Source organism: Pogona vitticeps, chromosome 8 (genome assembly GCF_051106095.1).
Source record: "Pogona vitticeps strain Pit_001003342236 chromosome 8, PviZW2.1, whole genome shotgun sequence".
NCBI lineage: Eukaryota > Metazoa > Chordata > Lepidosauria > Squamata > Agamidae > Pogona > Pogona vitticeps.
The window spans coordinates 1,991,868-2,012,571 of NC_135790.1; the positions used below are offsets into that span (position 1 = coordinate 1,991,868).

The following is a 20,704-nucleotide window of genomic DNA, read 5'->3' on the forward strand; positions in this document are numbered from 1 at the left end:
ACTGTCGTGGTAGGCAAGTTAATGAGATTTGTGAGACAGAAAAAGCTGCCGGGTGGTTCAACCGAGAGCCAGAAGGAAATTCTTCACTCTGTAGGAAGTGGGATCAATTTGCTTGCCTTCCCACTGGAACATGGCAAGCAAGCCCCCTTGTACTCCTTTTGAGTTTGGGGTCCAGGAGAGACCATCCAGGTGGCTGGGAGAGCTGCCCCTTCAGAGGTACTTCCAAAGTGCAGCTTCACTTAAATTGTTTGAAATGTGGGGCTGAAGCAGCTTTGCAGATACTCTGGACTGCCAGAAAGACAAAAAAAGTAGGTCCTAGAACGAATCAATCCTGAACTATATCTCTGGAGGCAAAAATGTGGAAACTGAGGCTGTCCTGCTTTGCCCTCCTTATGAGAGGGCAGGAATCTCTGGAAAAGAGCATAACGCTGGGAAAAGGTGAAACGCAGCAGGAAAAGAGGGAGACCCAATGGGAGATGGACTGACTCCCTAAAAGAACCCACAAGCTTTTGTTTACAAGAGCTGAGCAGGGCTGTCGAGGGCAGGACATTTGGACGTTCGCTCATTCGGTCGGAGATGACTCAACAGCACACAATAACAAGTGCCCCTACGTTCCTCTTCAGCGTGGACTGGGTGGAGGGATTGTTCCTGTTGATCCAGCATCATCAGCAAAGGACCACCTTTTGAAATGTGGGTAGGGTTGTAGAACCCACTCAGGGCCAGTCCAAAGCCTATGGCTATTCGGCAACAGGAAGGTCACTTTTTAAAAACATTTTCCGACGGCTGTTTCAAATGGCTCAAGTTTTTCCTCTCCTTTTGGAAATTCAGAATTTAGTCCTCCCACTGAACTCTCAGCACCTAAATCCCTCCCTGAAAATTACAAACAAAAGCTGCATAATCCTTCTGGGAAGTCCAAAACAAGGGCGCCTAACACCTGATCAGGCCTCGAAAATATGAAACCCAGCAAGCCTTCCCGTCCTGTGGGGCCATTCTCCTTCTGGGTTTCCAGGTTTAGAGAGAGAAGGGGTTCAGGCCAGATGTTCAGGTTTCAGCTCTACATCTAAAGTTGTTTCTCAAGCCAGCAAGCTGGTGGGGAAATTAACAGCTGGTCTGTAGGCGTCTGCCTGAGAGAAACCTGTAGCCTCGACAGAGAAACAGGACTCTTCTCTTTGCCGGGATGATGCCGGCAGGGACACAACGTCAGACCACATGAACGGGGCACGTACGACCTACCCCGGGCCCCAGAGTGCAACACAAGAACACCAGAAGTTGGGCTAAGCCTTCTGCCCTTCTCCATGCCTGTCATTCCTTCACCCTTCCTTGAGTTTTCTGCCAGGGAATGGCGGGACCCAAAGAAGCTATCCTATAGTGGCTTACCACCGTCCGTCCTCACCTGGAAAACCAACTTACTTGACCAAAGGCCCTCTCTGGGCCAACAGTCTTAGGAAGATGGAAGCTGCCCCAAACCCTGAGATGGGGCTTCTCACGACCACCACACACTTTCTCCAAGCTAGAAATGGGAGCCACGCGCCGCCTTCCGAGCCACCTCCAAGATTTTAGGGAGAAAACGAGGGCTTCTTACCTATCACGGAGTGCAGGCTCAGATTGTCCACCACCGCCTGTTGCTCTGAGCTTAGTGCAACGATGCCTGGCGATCCTGGCAGCCTGGGTTGGCTTTTCTCGCGATCCAGTGTGCTAGAGCTTAGTGGACACGAACAGAAAGGGGGCCACTTCTTAAATCAACCATCCAAATACCAAAATAAATAAATATTAAATCTTTGCCACTGGCTGGGCTAGGCTTCTACTTGGTTGTTGTGGGTTTTTCGGGCTTCTTGGCCGTGTTCTGAACACGGCCAAGAAGCCCGAAAAACCCACAACAACCATTAGATCCCGGCCGTGAAAGCCTTCGCGAATACATAGGCTTCTACTTCTTCTGTAAATGTTAAACCCACATTTCTTCCAAAGTAATGCAGAAAAACACACAGAGCGAACACAACCTTGTGCACAATGAATCCTCACGATAGTCCTATCAGGTAGAAATCAGGCTAAGAGAGGATGACTAGTCCATGCTTACCTGATGCATTTGGTACCTGGGTACCACAGCCCTGTTCCTCCACTAAAGGGCCATCGGAACTCAGCAAGCAAATGTCCAACAGCAGATCAAGAGTGGGAAAAACGCTTTGGTCCCCCATCCTTGTTCAGCGACACCTCTGTCTTGGGCTTGTCATATACTCAGCTTAACAAACCACAGGGCATTTGCTGTGGCCTTAAGGGGGTGAGGAAAGAAAACCATGTGCAGCATTTCAAAGTGCGTGGAGAACTAACTGGTGAGAGGTAGACATAATCCACCGTGTCCACCCAGGTACTCTGACTCTCGAGACTTCCTTGTGTGAATTCTGCGCATGGTGATTTGAGTCGAAATGTTTAAGCCCTCAGGAGCCACCTCAACGGCTGGAGAACGGATTTTTTCGGCTTGTGGCCTATTGAGATCTGGAATCTCAGCCACCTTGCTCCACGCTGATTCTCTCCAGATGTGCGGGATCACGACTGTCACAATTCCACAGTCAGCACAGCACATCTGAAAGGGACGAGCTTGAGAGAGGTGGTCTAGAGACTATGGGAATTTGTCTAAAATACCGATACCAGGATACAGTATATCCAAACTCAGTTTCAGTATAACTGCAATCCCCATCGAAGAGACCATATGGACTTAATAAAGGCACAGGCCCAGAATATTTCCACAAATATTCCAGAAACATTCTCAAGTAGTATAGAGTTTCCTCTGTAATTCCATTTTTTTGCCCATTCGCCTTCAGGAATGTGGGCCAGGCGATGATGGTCAAAACATAAATCCAACATAGGAGCCAGAAGCTAAAGGCCATACATCAGGGCCCGGGAAGGTATACATAAACATACCAAAAGATAAGGGGAAATGGATACACTTTCCTCCAGACTTTGAGGCGCATCCCAGTCGTAGGTCAAAGGAAGACAGGGCACCACATATGCATATCTATAGGGAACCAATAGATCAGTACAATCGGCATCATTATCCAATAAGGGACTAGATCCAAACTTTGGATAAAGGGAGCCAATAGAAAGGTAGAACTTTATGACTCTTTGTTTGTATTATTATAAAACATCGGTACATTGTATCTTCGGGGTCTTCTCTGCTTTTAAGAGAAGTCCTAGCTGACGTTTTCTTGGTTGTTTTATCAATAAAATTGGACTTTTGGTTCAGGTGGCTGCGTCTGCTTGATTCCTTGTCGGAAAAAACTGGGTAACAGGTTTTGACCTGTAACAATACGGTGATGTGTGGATCGGTCTGCATTCGGGAGGTGGCCCACCCCTACAGGTCCATCCAGCGAGTCTACCGGACCAGATGGAGGATGAACAAGGTGACTGTCCTATGGGTTTAATAGATAAAACCCAATGGCTGCTTCCTTGGATCAGTGAAACTGATGGTTGACTTGGCAGGTTTGGGTTGAGTCAATGGGTCTACTTTAGTTGGGACAAGTAGCTGGACTGACGCCTATAAAGTCACCTTCTTCTCAGGCTTTTGAGAGTTTCTACTCTGTAATCGATGGAAATCCCACTTTGCAGTCACCAATATTGAAGGAAAGATGTATTGATCATCATGTCTGGATCATTCCAGGAGGAAGGGACTCCATGGAGAGACACACTGATTTGGCTCTAGAGCCTCCTGAAACACATTCATGTCCTTATTAACCACTGATGTCTGTATTCTGACTGACTGCCAAAATCTGGCACTCAGTGAGGCTGAAAGAGTAGTCAATTCAAAAACCGACACAATTAAAACACAAGAATAGATTAAAAACATAATTAAAATACTTAATTTTTTTAAAAAAAGAAATAGCACCCGGCTCCCTGAAATTAGGGCGATGTTTGAAAAATATTAATATTATGAAAACAAAGAAGGTAATTGTGAATAAGATCCAATTTCCACAGGGTAGCCATGGAAACTCAACTTGGGGGTGGCATTAAACCACTCCTCGAACACCCTGTGGACCTAAAAAAAAACACCGTTTAGGGCTGCCATGATTTGGAAGGGGCTTGATGGCGCCTGGAAATAGCCATTTTAGACCCACCGTGTTAGACCGCATCCAAAGCTGGCGATCATGGCTGCTCAAGAGTCCGCTATAAAAACCGGACATTTCCAATCTCGTTCACGAAAGCCACTTTGGCTACTAAATGCTGAATGTATAGTCCCTCGGAAGCACACTGTGGGTGCGGGGTGTGTATGTCATCTGTGCCCTCAAGTCTAAACTGACTTCTGCTGGCCCAGATTAAAATTGGAAAGCCCAGCGATGTGCCTAACAAGGGCCCTCAAAACAACACAGGAAAGTTACCATTGGCCACAAATCTGGGGTAAAAGGAACTCCTCAGCAGACCCTCCTGAGCTGCTCTTCCGGTAGAAGTCGGTGACTACATACTCCTGGGGAGAAAGGAACACATGTGTGTGGGTGGCAACCTGTTCCTACACAACGGGCAGGTCCCTGCTTGGCCCCTCTTTCTGCAGACCTTTCTGAAGGCCTGGCAACCATACCTGCAAAGAAGCAGGCTGAGCAAAATCAACCCGGACACAGCAGCCGGACCCTTGGCGGACAGCTCGGCAGAGGGCCCAGAGGGAGGTCCAGAGACCAAGGGGCTTGGCGGGGTTCTTAAAAAAACAAAACAGAACATTAAAAGGCACTGGATCCGCTGATAACTGCTGGAGGTCGTCTATGCTACCTTAAGGTAGACCCAAGATGACACAGGCAGTAAAATGACATGCTTGGTGCAAGTTAAGCAATATTTTTGAATGCCTCATTTAAAAGAAGAAGAAGAAGAAGAAGAAGAAGAAGAAGAAGAAGAAGAAGAAGAAGAAGAAGAAGAAGAAGAAGAAGAAGAAGAAGAAGAAGAAGAAGAAGAAGCAGCAGCAGCAGCAGCAGCAGCAGCAGCAGCAGCAGCAAACATACAACCTCCCTGCAAGTAAAATCTAGCACTTCAGGTTAGATTCTAGCCCAGTCTGCTTGCTCCCTGCTACACTAGATTTCCCACTTGCAGAGTCTTTTTGGGTTTGGCCAGGAAAGAATACAATTCCTTCCTTGCAAGGGTCCATGCCTTCATTTCAAAGGCTGGACCTTCATCTCTTTAATTCACTGTTTAGTGTTCTGCTGCTACTTCCCACCCAAGTAGACCCAAGGACTCAATGGGTCTACTCTCCGTTGGGACCAGCAACAGGACAGTGGCCACCATGGTACAGGCTGGGAGCTTCAAATGATTGTCTTTACGTAGGCAAAACAAGAGCACCCACATTGCAATAGGAGAAGGATCAGCGGCCTGTGAGGAATACAGAAATTTGCAGAGATATGGAATTGCTTTAGGATGAAAAAATACCAAGAGAAAAAGCTGCCCTCCCTCAAAATACTCCCTCCGCCCGATGAGGACTGTGCCTACACTTTGGCCATGCAAGGCTATCTGGCTGCTGGAGAAGGGAACAGAATGTCAGAGGTGGAAGAGGAAATGAAACGGAGTATTCCTGACAGGGCACGGCTGGCTTCTGAAGTGGAGCGCTCCACCGAGAAACATTCTGCACCCCTACTCACGTCTTGCCTATACAGCTATTAAAACCGTTCTTCTCCGGTCCTAGCCACAGCAATTCTTACCCCTTGCCCCCCGCAAAGCACATTGGGAGCGAGATCATACGAGATCCCGACCGGCACCATCATGACATCCGGGGCGGCGCCCGCGTTGAAAGCACGGACGACCAAGCTCAGCCATTCCCGGCCAGAGGCAGAGCGCAGCGGCACCCCAGCGCACAGCTCTTCCAGGAAAACGAGCAGGGGCTGTCGGCGCCGAAGCAGGTCCTCGACATACTGCGGAGGAGAAGAACACAGGTTAGGGGGGTCCAGGGGACGTCCGCCCTTCCCTAACAGAAAGAACCAAGCCCTACTTTCTTAGTTTTGCAATCCTCCTTTAGAAGGTAGAAAAATCCCTGATCTTCATTTAATCCTAAACGCATAGATGAATATTTGCTAATAAATTTTATTTGAAGGCTATGCGTCTACCATACACTGGTCTTGTTTAATGACACTAATGCATACTTTTTTGTGTATAGGCATTATTTTTTTAAGGCAAAGATGTGTGATATGCATGTGAAGACAGGACTGAAGGTTCGTAGGCGATGTCTGACAAAATAGCAGAGGCACAAAAGACAAGATAAGATCTGCAGCAATGGTGTGGGGGGGGGGAATGTGTCAGTGCCCCTCAAAGCTGCTTGGTTTCACCTGAGATGAGCAAAACCAGGAAAAAAAGATCTCTAAAGCGATATGTATGGCATTTAAAAAACCCTGCAACCTCTTTTAAGATGCATAATTTACGTAAGTTGCAGAATCTGTGTTTTCTTGGTCACTAACATGGAAGGCCAGAAGACAGGATGTTAATTTTGTTGCAGAGTTCTGAATTTTTGGTCAAATTCCTCCAACTGCACAGCAGAAGAGCAGGGACTCACAGAGCAGAATAGCTTCAAGTCCCCCAGTTCAAGTTCGACCACTCCTTTCCTCCTTAACTGGGCTTACTGTCTCACTCTGAGACATTGGTAGGCGAAAGAATAAAAGGTTTTATTACTTATAATTGACCAGATGAAACAGCAAACTGTCGAACATGACTGCTTTCAACAACAGACTTCAACAGACTCAGTTTTCAACAGACCAATGAGAGGGAAAAAGAGAATAAGCAGAGAGGCGGGGCTCTCTTTGAATTCAGAAGCAGGGAAGGAACGATTGGTTAGTGCTGGAGAGACTGACAGTCACCCCAGCTCAGAACGATGTCCCCCAGCCAAACCTGCATGCGTGGTTGCAAAAACTTCAACAAATGTTGGTGTCCGTGGTGCAAGCACAGAAACATGCAAAGACAAAAAACACACAAAGGGACACATACAGAGTACAGTCCATCGTCAGCCCTGGCACTCAAGACTAGCTAACGGGTTTGAACAAGCCCTGTCTTCTCATGTGTCCTGCATACTAGAAACTGGTATCCCAGCACGTCTGCCCATCCAGACTCCCCAAAAGGCAGGCAGAGCATACAGCAACACATGGGCAGTTCCAGCGGGAGGACATCTGGGCTCCAGTGGAAGCCCCGGGAAGCTCAGGTTCCAACAGGTCCTTCCCTCTTCCCTCCTAAGCCGAAGACTGAGGATCAACCTTCCCTTCTTCCTTCTGCTACACGTTCAGAATTGTTCTGTACACATCGCTGGCAGACAACTTGGAGCTGAGACCAGAAAGCCCTCCATTTCCGGCATTTAATACAGAATTCATCACTGCACCTAACATGCAGCCGTCATCCCAATGGGCTTCTCCAAGCCAGAGGCCCTTAGCCGTGACAGCTAGTCTCCTTCCCGTTATCAGCCCCTTGAGGGCCAGCATCAGGGCCAGGCTGCCTCCATCGCGCTCTGCATATGAGCTTCAACAGCCCCTGGCACAGAGGTGCCCGTCTTTCAGTGCTTGGCTTGGAGGAACGAGGCTACCCACTCCCTGCCCAAACAAATGGGGGGGGGAGAAAACCACCTGATCCAGCCAAATAAAGCCGTTTGGCACCCACGGTGTGCACACACGTGCACGCACACAGACACACAAACAGATACAACCCAGGGCATCTGCTGAAACGCAGCTGGCCTGCCACTGTGTAGCCCTGCCAACCACAGCAAGACTGAAGTGGGATGAAATGATGCACTTCCCGCAAGGTATCTGGCAGAGAAAGAAGGAGATCATCATCACAACTTCTGAATGATTTTTTTTTTCCCCCGGCGGATACAGCCAGGGCTGCAAAGTCTGCTCCCCAGCGAAAGTAAAAGATCAAACTGTCTTTTGATGCTGGATTGAAAAGAACATGCAGGACCGTTCTGGCCAGTTACTTGGACGGTCGGCAGACTTGGGGTGGGGGGGGGGAGGAAGCACAACCAAGCTCTTCCTTCTGATGCTTCCTGAGGAATGAACGGCTCCTATTGGGACACCTAAAGGCAGCATGTGGCCCGTCCAGCTTTTTCTCCCCAAAACTTTTTTTTCTTGATGTTTGTTTTGCTTTGGTTTTGGTGGAAAGAAATGAAGGGGAGGAAACAGGCATAGAAGGACGGGAGAGTTCAAAGCTGAAGTGCAACACATTTCGACCCCTCTGTAAAGTGTGGTGATGAAGGCAAGGCAATTTCGCAATGACAGCTTGGTCAGAAAGCACACACGCACGCGTGCACACACAGAGTCCGATTCACCAAATCCTATTTCAACTTGGGAGGAAATGTAATACATCAGTACAGTATTATTTGCTGACACACCTGAACTGCAAAACGCTGACAATCTTTGATAATTTAAAAAAGGAGTTTCAGCCAGCATGGGGAGGACAGGAAGAAAACAAAGATTAAGTGAACCTGCCTGTCTCCGTAATACGATGAGCGAGAAGGACCTTGTTATAGATCACAAGCTGAATATGAGCCAACAGTGCGATGTGGCGGCATAAAAGGCCAATGCTATTTCAGGATGCACTAAGAGAAGTACAGTCTCCAAATCCTGTGAAGTACTAGTCTCTATCTATCTGACACAGGTTAGACCTCATCTTGAGTACTGTGTCCAGTCCTGGATGCCTCATTTTAAGAAGGATGCCCACATATTGCAACAGGCTCAGAGGAGGGCAACAAGGATGATCAGGGGGCTGGAAATCAAGCCCTAGGGTGGAAAGATTGAAAGAATTGGGCCTGTTCAGCCTTGAGAAAAAAAGACAGAGGGGTGATAGGATAACACTTTTCAAATACTTGAAAGGCTGTCCTATAGAGCAGTGGTCCCCAACCTTGGGCCTCCAGATGTTCTTGGACTTTGACTCCCAGAAATCCTGGCCAGCAGAGGTGGTAGTGAAGGCTTCTGGGATTTGTAGTCCAAGACCAGCTAGAGGCCCAAGGTTGGGGACCACTGCTATAGAGAAGGGGCAGGCAATGTTCTCGATCATTACAGAGGGCAGTAAATCTCATAATAGGCTCAAGTGACATGAAGCCAGATTTTGGCTGAATATCCAGAAAAATTTCCTAATGGTTACAGTAGTACAACAGTGGAACCAATAACTGCGGGAGGTGGTGAGCACTCCAACACTGGAGGCATTCAAAGGAAACTTAGACAATCATCTGTCGGATACACTTTGATGTGGATTTCTGCATTGAGTGGTTGGACTTGATGGACTTATAGGCCCCTTCCAACTCTATTATTCTATGAAGTTTGTTGTGTTCTTGTTTAATCACTGCATTCTTAGGAAGCCAACAAAATTAAGCTGTATATAGTCCTACAACATTACTGTTGAAATCTGATGGAAGGAGTTCCATTCCTCTATGACTGGCCACTAGAAAAGCTAGAGGTTCTGCATTCTTATGATGAATTAGGAAACATCTGGTATACAACACAGTGTTCAGCATAGATCGCCCTTGGGTCAAGGAAGAGTCCCATACAAGATGTGTATAGCTCTTCAGACCTGTTCCCCAGACAACCTTCCCCATTTCAATGGATTCTCACAAAGCCAAAAAGGATGTCTGAAGTGCTTCACCTTATTTAAAAGCCTTGCTTTGCACTCCTCACAGCTACATGAGTCATAATCTGAAGCAAGTTCTTAAGACCTGTGACACCCGCGGGACAGGGGCTATGGTGAAGGAGCCCCTGTAAGATTTCTGCAGGTCCCTGGCCCTGTTAAAACATGGTTACAAAACAGGCTGACCCATTCATGGATAACATTAGCCATGCCCACAGGTTGTCCACACCTACACCTTGATGATGTTCTGCATGCCAGCCCTGGAAAGTGAATGGGTCAGTCAGTACACAGGAGACAGGCTGTTTCAGTGTTGATGGCCGCCCAGAGGACAATCCGTGCATAAATAAGGATTTCTGCAAAATCCAGGCAGAGAAACTCTGAAGCTCCCCCAGAGACAGGCAAGGAAGATGGAGGAGATCCTAAGCAAACACGCCGGGAAGAAGGACAAGTTTTTATCTCCGCTACAGCAGCTCAGGGTCTCAGCCCCAATCCTTCTCAACCCCCAGGGAGAACTGGCTGCTAAAGGAAAGATAAGCCGAGATTAACCTCCAACTTGCTCGCTCTGCCTGGCTTGGAGAAGCGTCCAAGTTCTTGGCTGTCACCGTCTGCCTCGGAGCCAACAGAGATCTCATCCTGAATCTCCCACGTCACACCTCTGCCCAGATTGAACAAGGGTTGCTGGGGAAGGAGTTTCACTATGTTGGCCCCCACCACGGCAACTCTTCCGTTTCATGCAGCCTTTGTGGGAATTATCATAATGGAAGTTAGAAATTCGGCAGCAGGCCAGAAGTCTCTGCCGGAGCGGCCCGGGTCACTATGTTGGTTCACCCCTGCTTCCAAGAGGAAGAGACCCATGCCATAATGCAGAGGCTGACACCAGGGAACAGCCAGAATTCTAACAGTTAACCAGGGTCATCGGCGAGTCTTTGAGTCCGAGGCCCAAATCCAAGTCTGACTCTTTAGTACCAAGTCCCAAGCTTTTTCCCCCAGATTTTTTTTTTAAAAAGGAAGGGTGGGTGGTTTCTGAGTTGTGAGTCAAGTCATTAAGAAAAGAAAACTAGTGAAGTCCACGTCCAGTTGCTGGTGCATCTCAAGTCTGACTTGATAGCTGCAGGAAGGCTGCATGACTTGAGGTCGAGGGACTCGCTATCAAGTCCGACTTGCTATCCAGTCGGTCCAGTGGGATCCATTTCCCCAGCAATCACACCATGCATGGGGAAAACGCGCTCACGTCTGACCCCAATCCATGCCCAACCTGGAGGTTTTTTTTGGCCCAGTTGTAGCATTTTTACTTTTGGGGGGTTAGGCTAGAGCAATTCCTTGGCAGATGGAAGGGCCACTTTAAGGGAGAGCGCTCCCTGAAAAGCAACAATTCTGGTGCGATCATGCAGGCTTTGCAGGCATCTGATTGCACCTTAAGACTGCCACATTGTCTTTTGACCCCAGTGGTTTTTTGGTTGTTTTAAAAAAAATTAAAAAATTCCCTCCTTATTCTTAATATTTTGATGCAGTTCATGACACCTTCCATACAAACAGCGATTATTACCCTCTTCTAAATGACTTTTCTGCCACCCTGCCTAGATTTCTAGATGCCCAGGGATGGCATGCTAAGGAATAGCATATGAGCACAAACCCAAAAGGAAAACATATACGATGCGCCTTGGAGAGAATGAGGAAACGCCATCCGTAACACCAAGCAACTTTGTACACCCTTCCTGGGGGGGGGGGGGGGGGAACCTAGCAGATGCTCCTACTTCTTGCCAGAAGTAAATCACCAAGCCCAAATCACCTCCAAACACTCGCGGTGGGGAGTTCCTAGAGCTTCCCCCCCCGCTAGAAAATATAAGGTACTGAACTTACTGAAGCGACGACAGCTCTAGAAAGGGCACCTTCTTGGCTGTCCTGCGGCTGTTCCACTCCTTCAGGCAGAAATACACCTCCTAAGCGCCTCAGCAGGGCCCTGGACAAAAAAGAAAGGAGGCGGGGGGGGGGACACAATTTGTATCAAGCAGACAGAGCTGGCGGGTATACCGCATGCACTCCTGAACACACTGCTGGGGGGCGGAACCATGGGGGTGGGACACGCTTGAGTATGAGGTCCAGCTACGTTGCCCGTTCAATTACAGAAGGCCAGTATTCTCACCAGATCGGTTTTTAATATCCAGCTCTAACAACAGATGCCCTCATGCTTGATGTTCTATATCTTTTTAATGGCTTTCTAATGTTTTTATTTCTTTAAATTTGTTTTTAGGCACACGTTTTAATGTTTAATAGCTTTTTAATGGTGGCAGTATTTTGTTTTAAACTCCTGTTTGTTTTAACAACGTTGCAGCCGCCATGAATCCCGTCTCTGGGAGAACGGCTGTATTAACATGCAATAAAACAATACATTTAACACCGTGCTTCCCCGAAAATAAGACAGGGTCTTATATTAATATTTGCTCCAAAAAAAAGCATTAGGGCTTATTTTCAGGGGATGTTTTATTTTTTTTTCATGTACAACAATCTACATTTGTTCAAATATAGTCATGTCATCTTCTGGTTGCTGTACAATGGTGGAGGGTAGGGTTTTTCACTTAACTAGGGCTTATTTTGGGGGTAGGGCTTATATTACGAGCATCCTGAAAAATCATATTAGGGCTTATTTTCAGGTTAGGTCTTATATATACATTATAGGTATATATATTAGTATGATTTTTCAGGATGCTTGTTAGATAGATATAGATAGATAGATAGATAGATAGATAGATAGATAGATAGATAGATAGATAGATAGATAGATAGATAGATAGATAGATAGATAGATAGATAGATAGATAGATAGATAGATAGATAGATAGATAGATAGATAGATAGATAGATAGATACATAGATAGATAGATACATAGATAGATAGATAGATAGATAGATAGATAGATAGATAGATAGATAGATAGATAGATAGATAGATAGATAGATAGATAGATAGATAGATAGATAGATAGATAGATAGATAGATAGATACATAGATAGATAGATAGATAGATAGATAGATAGATAGATAGATAGATAGATACATAGATACATAGATACATAGATAGATAGATAGATAGATAGATAGATAGATAGATAGATAGATAGATAGATAGATAGATAGATAGATAGATAGAGAGAGAGAGAGAGAGAGAGAGAGAGAGAGACAGACAGACAGACAGACAGACAGACAGACAGACAGACAGACAGACAGACAGACAGACAGACAGACAGACAGAGGGACGGATAGAGGGACGGATAGAGGGACGGACGGGCGGACGGACGGGCGGACGGACGGAAAAGCTGTTCACAAGGGAGCAAGAGCAGAAGAAGCCACACAAAAATAAGAACACATGCATGTTTAACCCTTTGTAAGGAAAAGAATTAAACACTTGTTTAGTTCAATCTTTCCTCTCCTTTTATTTATTTATTTATTTATTAGTACATAGAGAGTTTTGGGATGAGGAGACTCAAACCCTCCTGGAAAGCGAAGTTTGGTGAGTTTGTTGTAAGAAGAACTTATTAGGCAAATCCCTCAACTTATTAAAATATTGTTATTTCATAAGCCTTGTGAAATTTGCTTCATTACACACAAATGCCACTCAGCCTCAGCAGAAGAGGGGAAAAGCTTTTTCAAGGCAGAACCACCCACGCTAATTGAGACACAAGAAAAAGAGGAACGGTGGCAGAGAAGTTTCCAGGAAGACTCAAACTCATGGACAGGGAGACAAAGAATCTGAAATGCTTGCAAATGCATCCATTAATCAACACCTCTTCTTTGTGGCTGATGCTCTGAACGCTGGACACTTTGGCTCACAGTCCACCCCCTCTGTCATTAAGACAGGGAGGAGGGTTAAAACACCGCATCCCATCCTGAATACGTTCCCCCCCCCCCTTTTTTTAATGCAAGGTACTGTAATTAATTTCACATTTAAAGTGGCACAGAAAATAGCATATGCCACACAGCATGGACAGGGATTTAAAAAAAAAAGTGTGTATTGGAAAGGAAGCCTCTCAAGGGGGTTGAGAGCTCCCAGGGCTGGCATGAAGCAAACATGGAGGAGCTAAGCAAGGACCATTGAGAAATCTGCTTGAGTGCATTAAGAATAAGAGAAGATGCTCAGCTGTTCTGGCTTCTTGTTCTATCTGAATGCATCCAGTACTTCAACAGGAACTACAGCCTAACAAAGTACATATTTTTCCGTGTATAAGATGCCCCCATGTATAAGACACCCTCCACTTTTCTAATCCAAAATTAAGAAACATAAGTGGGGCTTAGCAAGTGTAGGGGGAAAGGGATCAAAGCACTGCAGGATCGCTTTGATCCCTGCTTTCCTCTCCACTTGTTTTTGTTCTCTCCTCAGCTTACCTCCGTCTATAAGACGACCCTCAATTTTAGTCTAAAGATTTTAGATGAAAGTATAGTCTTATACATGAAAAAATACGGTAACTTATCAAGGAACTGCTAGAGGCTCAGCTCGTGAAAAGGCTTAGGAGATATCATATTGGCAAGCATTCTTCCCTCAAGTGGAGTGTTATTGAAGCAGGAATGGGAATCCCACAGAGGTAGGTGGAAATACAAATTCTTTCAAGATGAAAATTCAGTCTTCAGCCTTACCTATATGTTGGCGTGAAGGCTTTGGATTCCCAAGCCACTCTGGGCATGGCGATGCCCTGGGAGCCCAGGACAAGCTGAAGCAAAAGTCCGTCCAGTTGAGATTTACGGATTGACAGAAAAACCACTGGAACATCAGGCTGGAAACAGGGAAGAAGAGAGCAGGGATTAAATCCTGGCAACAAGAGAAACACATGTTGCCTTGGAGGGATCCAGAGGAAAAAGGATCGTAGAACAGAAGCGCCATTTAAGTGCTCCAGAGACCATCAACAGCCAAATCCTAGCTCAGGAATCACAGAAGACTCTTGAGTAGGGGCTTTGGGGGGGGGGAGGGGGGAGGGGTAGGTTAGTCTGTAAAACAACAATTGCATTATCTCCTGACACCAAGCTAGTATGCCTCTTTATAAGAGACCAGCATTTAGGATTTAATCACTGCCCAAAAAGCTCTAAACTTCATTAAAGAAATTCTCTTCTGTAAATTTTCATTACAGAAATTCTCTTCCGACAGGTCTTAAAAGGTGAATATCATCACCCTGTACTGCAGGTGGAAACAAAGGCTAGAACATAATAGCTTGCACACGGCTAGAAAGAGGTTTTTTCACTTGCTTGTTTGGAACTTCCTTTTTTAAAGGAGACATTGCTCATGTATATGAATGTAACTAACCCCCAATGCTGAAAATGAACCAAAATTCAAGTTTACCTGCATCTGATATTCTGGTGGAAGTGGACTGAAAACTTGCCGCATTCTCAGACATTTGTGTCAGGGAAGAAACTCAAATGCACTCAGCAACTAAGGGTATGTTATCAGCACAAGAAGCAATGTGGGAATAAAACCCAGGGGCTTCCACGTGTTCCAGCGTCTTAAAGCTCAGCTGTGTTGCTGTGAGACTTAGCCGCCACCCCCCTTGACCCACGTCTTCAGCAAGGACAGGAAGTCTACAACGCTTACCATCTGCGCAGCCTGGCGCACCATCTCCAGTTGACCTTTATGTACGATCACGCTGAGGAACATCTGATTGAGGAGTTTTAGCAGAACCCAATGGCAAAACCTGAAAGGGTAAAAGAGAGAGCAGTGAGAGAAAACCTTGGGGAACAACAAATTCTCCCAACAATTCCGACGGCGGATTTAAGACTAACAGATTTACTACAGTATGACTATTCAGAAGCTTGCAATCCTACTCCCCATGACAACTCAATATCTTCTTTTTTCAGATATTAATACAGCACATGAGCCCAATCAGGTAAGACCCAAAGGCTTAATGAGACACCTTGTCAACCACAACATCCAACCAGATGCCTCTGGAAAACCCAGAAGAGGACGTGAGGAGGAAAAGCCCAGTGTGGTTCCTCAGCAACACGTGTTTAGAAGAATAGCATCTTCAATGCTGGAGATGGTAGACAGTCATCATAAGTAGGAGTATCTGATTCCCACACAAAACCATTAGCACTGCAAACTTGAAATTAACATCCCCTGCCTTTGAGCTCTTAGCTCAAGGCAGTGGGCAGTAATACATTATGGCTTTAATTAATTAATAAAAATCATGATTTATTGGATTATTAATTAAATTAGTAATTTAATAAAATATGACTTTTATTAAATATGACTTTTATTACGACTGCTTGCCTGATCTAGGGAACCGCCTGCCATCTCCCACCTAGATTACTAGTCAAGCCAATATTTGTTTCAGTTGAACAATGAGGCTTTCCCACCAGGCCCACCCATGCTGCTTGACTCTTTTATTTCTAGCATCTCCCCTTTCATTTCTTCCCCTCCACAAAAAGGCATGTTGACTGGGGAGAGCAAGTTTCATTGTGCTCTGGTATGCTTACCTCTGAGGTGGCACCCCCAGGATTGAACTCAGAGTCTTACCAGCGAAGAAAATGCATGATTTCACTGATAGTCACTAGGATTTCTAACACTAGTTTATACACACACACACACACACACACATATACATATACATATATACATACACACACACACACACACAGGCTTGCTGAATAAGCAACAAAATGCTGGATCACTCTGCAGTTAGGCATCTGGCTGTGGAGCCAGAGGTTGGGAGTTCGATTCCCCCACTGGGCCTTCCTGACAAGGGGCTGGACTTGATGATCCCACAGGGTCCCTTCCAGCTCTGCAGTTCTAAGATGATGATTATAAACCCTGGCCAGTCACTCCCTGAACGAGAGCGCTAAGAGTAAACAGTAGCAGTTCCAGCAATGAAATGCTTTTAACTAACAAGCCACTGGACAGAGCTTTTATCTACAGGAACAGAATGTCATCCCCGTCTATCATCATAATCGAAAGGATGATTTCTGTCCAGCTCAGAAGGATGTCTCTCAAGAACTGGGGGAAGTTTCCTGAAAACTGCCAAGAAATTTGACTCTCTTGTTCTTCCTTTTTCTCTCCTTCTCTTAGACACACACACACACAGAGAGAGAGCGCACTCCTTCCCCATCATCGCCCCAGCCCACACAGACCCTCTTTTCTTAGGCAACACTTGGGAAAAGAGGGCGGCTGAGCTAATGAACAATTTCTCCAAGTTAGCTGCACGCAAACCACCTTTGCTTTTCCCATTAGTTTCTAAAGTGTGTTAATTTGAAGTGGATGAAAGGTGGTGGGTTAACAAGAATCCTCTCCTTCTCTACAGCCTTCATCTGCAGGTTTCAAAGCACTTCCGGAAGGAAGTCGGCTTTCATTACTTCTCTCGCTTTCTTCCCCCACAACCACCTTTCTCCTCTTCTTAAAAACCTGTGAGGGTTTAACCCAGGGTCCTGTAAAAAACACTGCAATCCTGAATGGTCCCCAACCATCTCAAGAATTCCAAGGGCACTATTTCAAATGACAGCTATATTGTGCTATAATAGATTTCTAGACAAGAGTGACCCCAATCACCAAGTTCTTGCACTATGTATTTGCAATCTAGACTTTATAAACCCTCTCTTAATTTCTCAGTTTTCTGTGCATCCGGACAACAATTCAACAAAATACGGACATCCAGTCTTGTGCCAAAAAAGGCTCGGGAAATGAGAAATTCTAATATTATCCACAAATATTGCGCCTAATAGCCGAGAGCAGACAGTACTAAACATTTGCATGATTTTAACAAAATCATTTTATTATGATGCTTAATTAATCATCTGCTACTTAAACAGGCTGCCTGGCTGAATTTATTAATTTATTTTATTTATATCCCGTCTATCTGGTCGGTTAAGACCACTCGTTCCTTGTTTTCATTTTGGAAATGAAAACATCCTTAGAAATTTCTTAGCAAGGAGCAGCAGCTCACTCCTTCCTGCTGCCTGAGACAAGAGCAGAAATTCCGCCCCTACCCTCTGGCCCTCTTGCTTGACACACGACTCAACTAGGGCGTCTTCTGCTTTTTGGGGCAAGCTCCATAGACTCTGAGAGATCCATATGGCAGAAGCTGAAGCTAGGCAGAAACTAAACATGGAGAGTGCAGCCTGGCAGGGTTTGAAGGAGATTCCTCTCAGGATGGCTCTGGCAGAGTCTGCTTGCTTAGAGAAAGCTTTCTGTTTACAAGGATGTAAATTCTTGTTTCACTTCTCCTGCAGGCAGGGCTGAGACATGACAAGGGTGTCTTCCACACCAGTAGGAATGGCAATTAAAATCCCAGGGCCTTTGACAGAATTCCCGCATGGGCGGGAAGGATTCTTTGCACAAAAATGGCCAACTTTGCTCAAAATTGCCCTGTTTGTGCAAAACGGCACCATTTGCGAATGGAGCAAATTCTCCCAAATTCGGATGACGGCTGCTTTGTTTAAGATCTCAACCACCAGCTGGGTCGTAGTCACCTTTTTAAGAAACAGCCAGTCCTTCCATGTTTGCTCTCTGCATGCGTTCTTTACTCCACGCAGGGAAAGGAGACTTAGAGGCATTTCACCCAAATTATAGATAGCATTTCACCCAAATTATAGATACCACAAGGAGCGAAAGAGAGGGCTTTCAAAATTCCTTCTCAGGTGTCTGGTCCCTTAGAGACAGGCATAACTGAGAAAAACAAATTTAACAAATATCTTTTTTTCCCCCCATCCCTCGTTAAAAAGAGATCGCCCTGGGTTGCTACCAAGAAAGGAGCACCTAAATGGATTGGGCTGTTTGACACCTCCCGGTGATGGTGCTTTGTGCACAGAGCTGAGCAAGTAGAGAGGACAGAGACACCCTACAACTTGGTCGGGATTCCCCTAAGTGGCTCTCCCTGGACCACCAGATCAAGGATCCTTTGGATCTGACGTACGTAATCTGCATCCTCTCCACTGCATCCTCTTTTGCTGCTCCGGACAATGACAGAAAACTGAACAGTCAGCTGGGCCCTTCACGAGGGTCTCCCCACGCTATTCAGCCCTGGAAGCTGCAGGATGTGGGCCAGCCAGCCCCCACTCACCCAACTGGGATAATGAGTTTGAGTCCGTAGCCCACCCACCCCCAAACCAATGTTTTATGCCCTCTGGGAACCAGTGACCCATGAGATGCGACCCTGAACGTCAAAAGAGGTCCAAGATTTCTCTATAATATGTAGGCATTCCACGTCAGACCTGCAAACGGTTTCCCAGCTAGCTATCTGATAAGGAAAGCAATCCCTAAGTGGTGAAAAAAAATTGTAACAGTTACTGCACCCTAACAGATAAAACAGCTGACCTGTCCCAGCCTCTGGCCATAAATGTCATCCTGTTCCATTTCTTAAGAAGCATAAGCATCTCCACCACTTGAAAGCCACCCTTCCTCGCCATTTGCTGCTTCATACCTCAGTAGAAGAGGAGAGAGAGAAGCCTGTATCTGGAGAAGGATCCGGTGGACTTCTCTCATCCATTGTGCCACAGATAGGCCAGCTGCTGGCGTATCCTCTTTGCCCTGAGGCGCCTTCTTAGACACAACATCTTGCACTCTGGATAGGGGGGAAAACAGCAGGAATGAAAATAACTTGGCACAACATCCAAGCAACATCCCAGGGAGAAAAACCTGCGGATCAGTGTTAAATGCATCACTGTGTTACATGTACAATGGCTGCACTGAGAAAATACTTTTCTCATATGAGTCTGAATCTTGCCCCCAAAAGCCCTGCTCACCAAAACGGGTTGTGGTTATGAGGTTGTCATCTGGCAGACCTTTCAATCTAGAACACTGGAATGGAGATTAAATCGTCACCTCTGAAGATGCAGACCATGAGGGCCATAAACCTATTGGCAATTCATGCTTGCAAAAGGAAAATCATCGGACTCTTGGTGGTAAACCTCTGCTCCTTAATGAGGTGTGGGTTGCCCTCCTTGACACATGTCCAGCTGTGCATCCAGGAACGCAACCCAGCACCTTGTTAATGAGTCGGCATCCCTGATTTTTCCTTCTGAAAGCATAAATTGCAGATAGGCAATGAAGCATCTTCTTCAAGGCTGTACATCAAGTTCTAGATTTCTGCCCTGAGGTCACCTACAGTGTTAAAAAAATCCTTACCAGTCTTTGAAGCACAAACACTGGGCAACAAAACCCGTAGCAGACCCAAAGGGGATAATAAGGGAAGAGAAAAGTGTAAGGGTCAAAAAGAGCCAGCTTCCAGCTCTCTGCAAATCCTCTCTTACTATCATGCAACTGGTGGAGACAGACATCAAATAGCAAGGAGGAGGCAATACCTTTAATTGACCATTAAGAATATATATATATAGAGAGAGAGAGCAAGCTTTCGATGAAAGCTTCTTCAAACTTATCTGCTGTTTTTAATGTCCCAAATTCACATGGCCAATGGTGTAGAGGCCAGGTAAGCTTCTTAGATGGAAGCAGCTGCAGCCGGCATGTTGGTATCAAGCTCTTCTTCCATTTGAAATTTCTGGCCGCTCTCTTCAAACAGAGGACAGTTACAGGCCATCTGGGCCCCCTGTCCTTCTCCCCTTCCTTCTTTTTTGAAACTCAAAAAAGTTTCTCTTTTGCTAGGGGAGGAAAGGCTGTTCAATTAACATGGCCTGCCTCTTAATTTGGGATTAGGAATTTAGTTAAACCACCAGGAACAGCCAAATTAAAGCCAAATAAGTAAGATTTTCCTGGTGGATGCTCTCTTTATCATGATATTCTTAACGGACGATTAAAGGCATCACCGGCTCCTGCATTTGTATTGTTTCCATGATCATGAATTAGAAATCCGTTCTTCAGACAGGGCAGAAAAATTACGAATGAATGTCCCCAAAAGAAGGCATTTTTAATCCACGAAAATGTGCATTCATTGTTCAATGCTTTTAGTGGTCTCGTAAAGGGGTGGCACTCCTTCTACACTTTCAGTAAGTCTGAGTAGCACCTCTGGCAAGGACTTGACAAAAGAGGAGGGGTGTTTCGATGAGTCCATCCCTTTCACAACACCGCTCGTATCTGCTTATAGTCAAGCGCATGAATGCTGTCTTGTGCATTTTCGTGAACGAATTATTACGAAACTCCCCTTGCACAAGAGTGAATTGTCAAGATGATACAAGCCATTTTTTTCTTAAACAAATCTCTGTACATGGAATGACGTACAG

General features: G+C 45.7%; 1 protein-coding gene across 5 annotated transcripts in view; it reads right to left on the bottom strand.

Annotated features, from left to right (window-relative positions):
• The window catches only part of GPAT2 (glycerol-3-phosphate acyltransferase 2, mitochondrial), a 56,085-nt gene that overhangs the window by 13,680 nt on the left and 21,701 nt on the right, over nt 1-20,704 (bottom strand). For all 5 annotated transcript variants that reach the window (XM_078379574.1, XM_020780187.3, XM_078379570.1 and 2 more), the window contains 8 exons: nt 18,952-19,092; nt 15,135-15,234; nt 14,189-14,325; nt 11,419-11,518; nt 5,667-5,876; nt 4,565-4,678; nt 4,368-4,453; nt 1,583-1,701 (listed from right to left, as the gene is read on the bottom strand). In XM_078379574.1, coding sequence (XP_078235700.1) covers nt 1,583-1,701; nt 4,368-4,453; nt 4,565-4,678; nt 5,667-5,876; nt 11,419-11,518; nt 14,189-14,325; nt 15,135-15,234; nt 18,952-19,092 — 1,007 coding nt within the window. The remainder of the gene's footprint in view (nt 1-1,582; nt 1,702-4,367; nt 4,454-4,564; nt 4,679-5,666; nt 5,877-11,418; nt 11,519-14,188; nt 14,326-15,134; nt 15,235-18,951; nt 19,093-20,704) is intronic.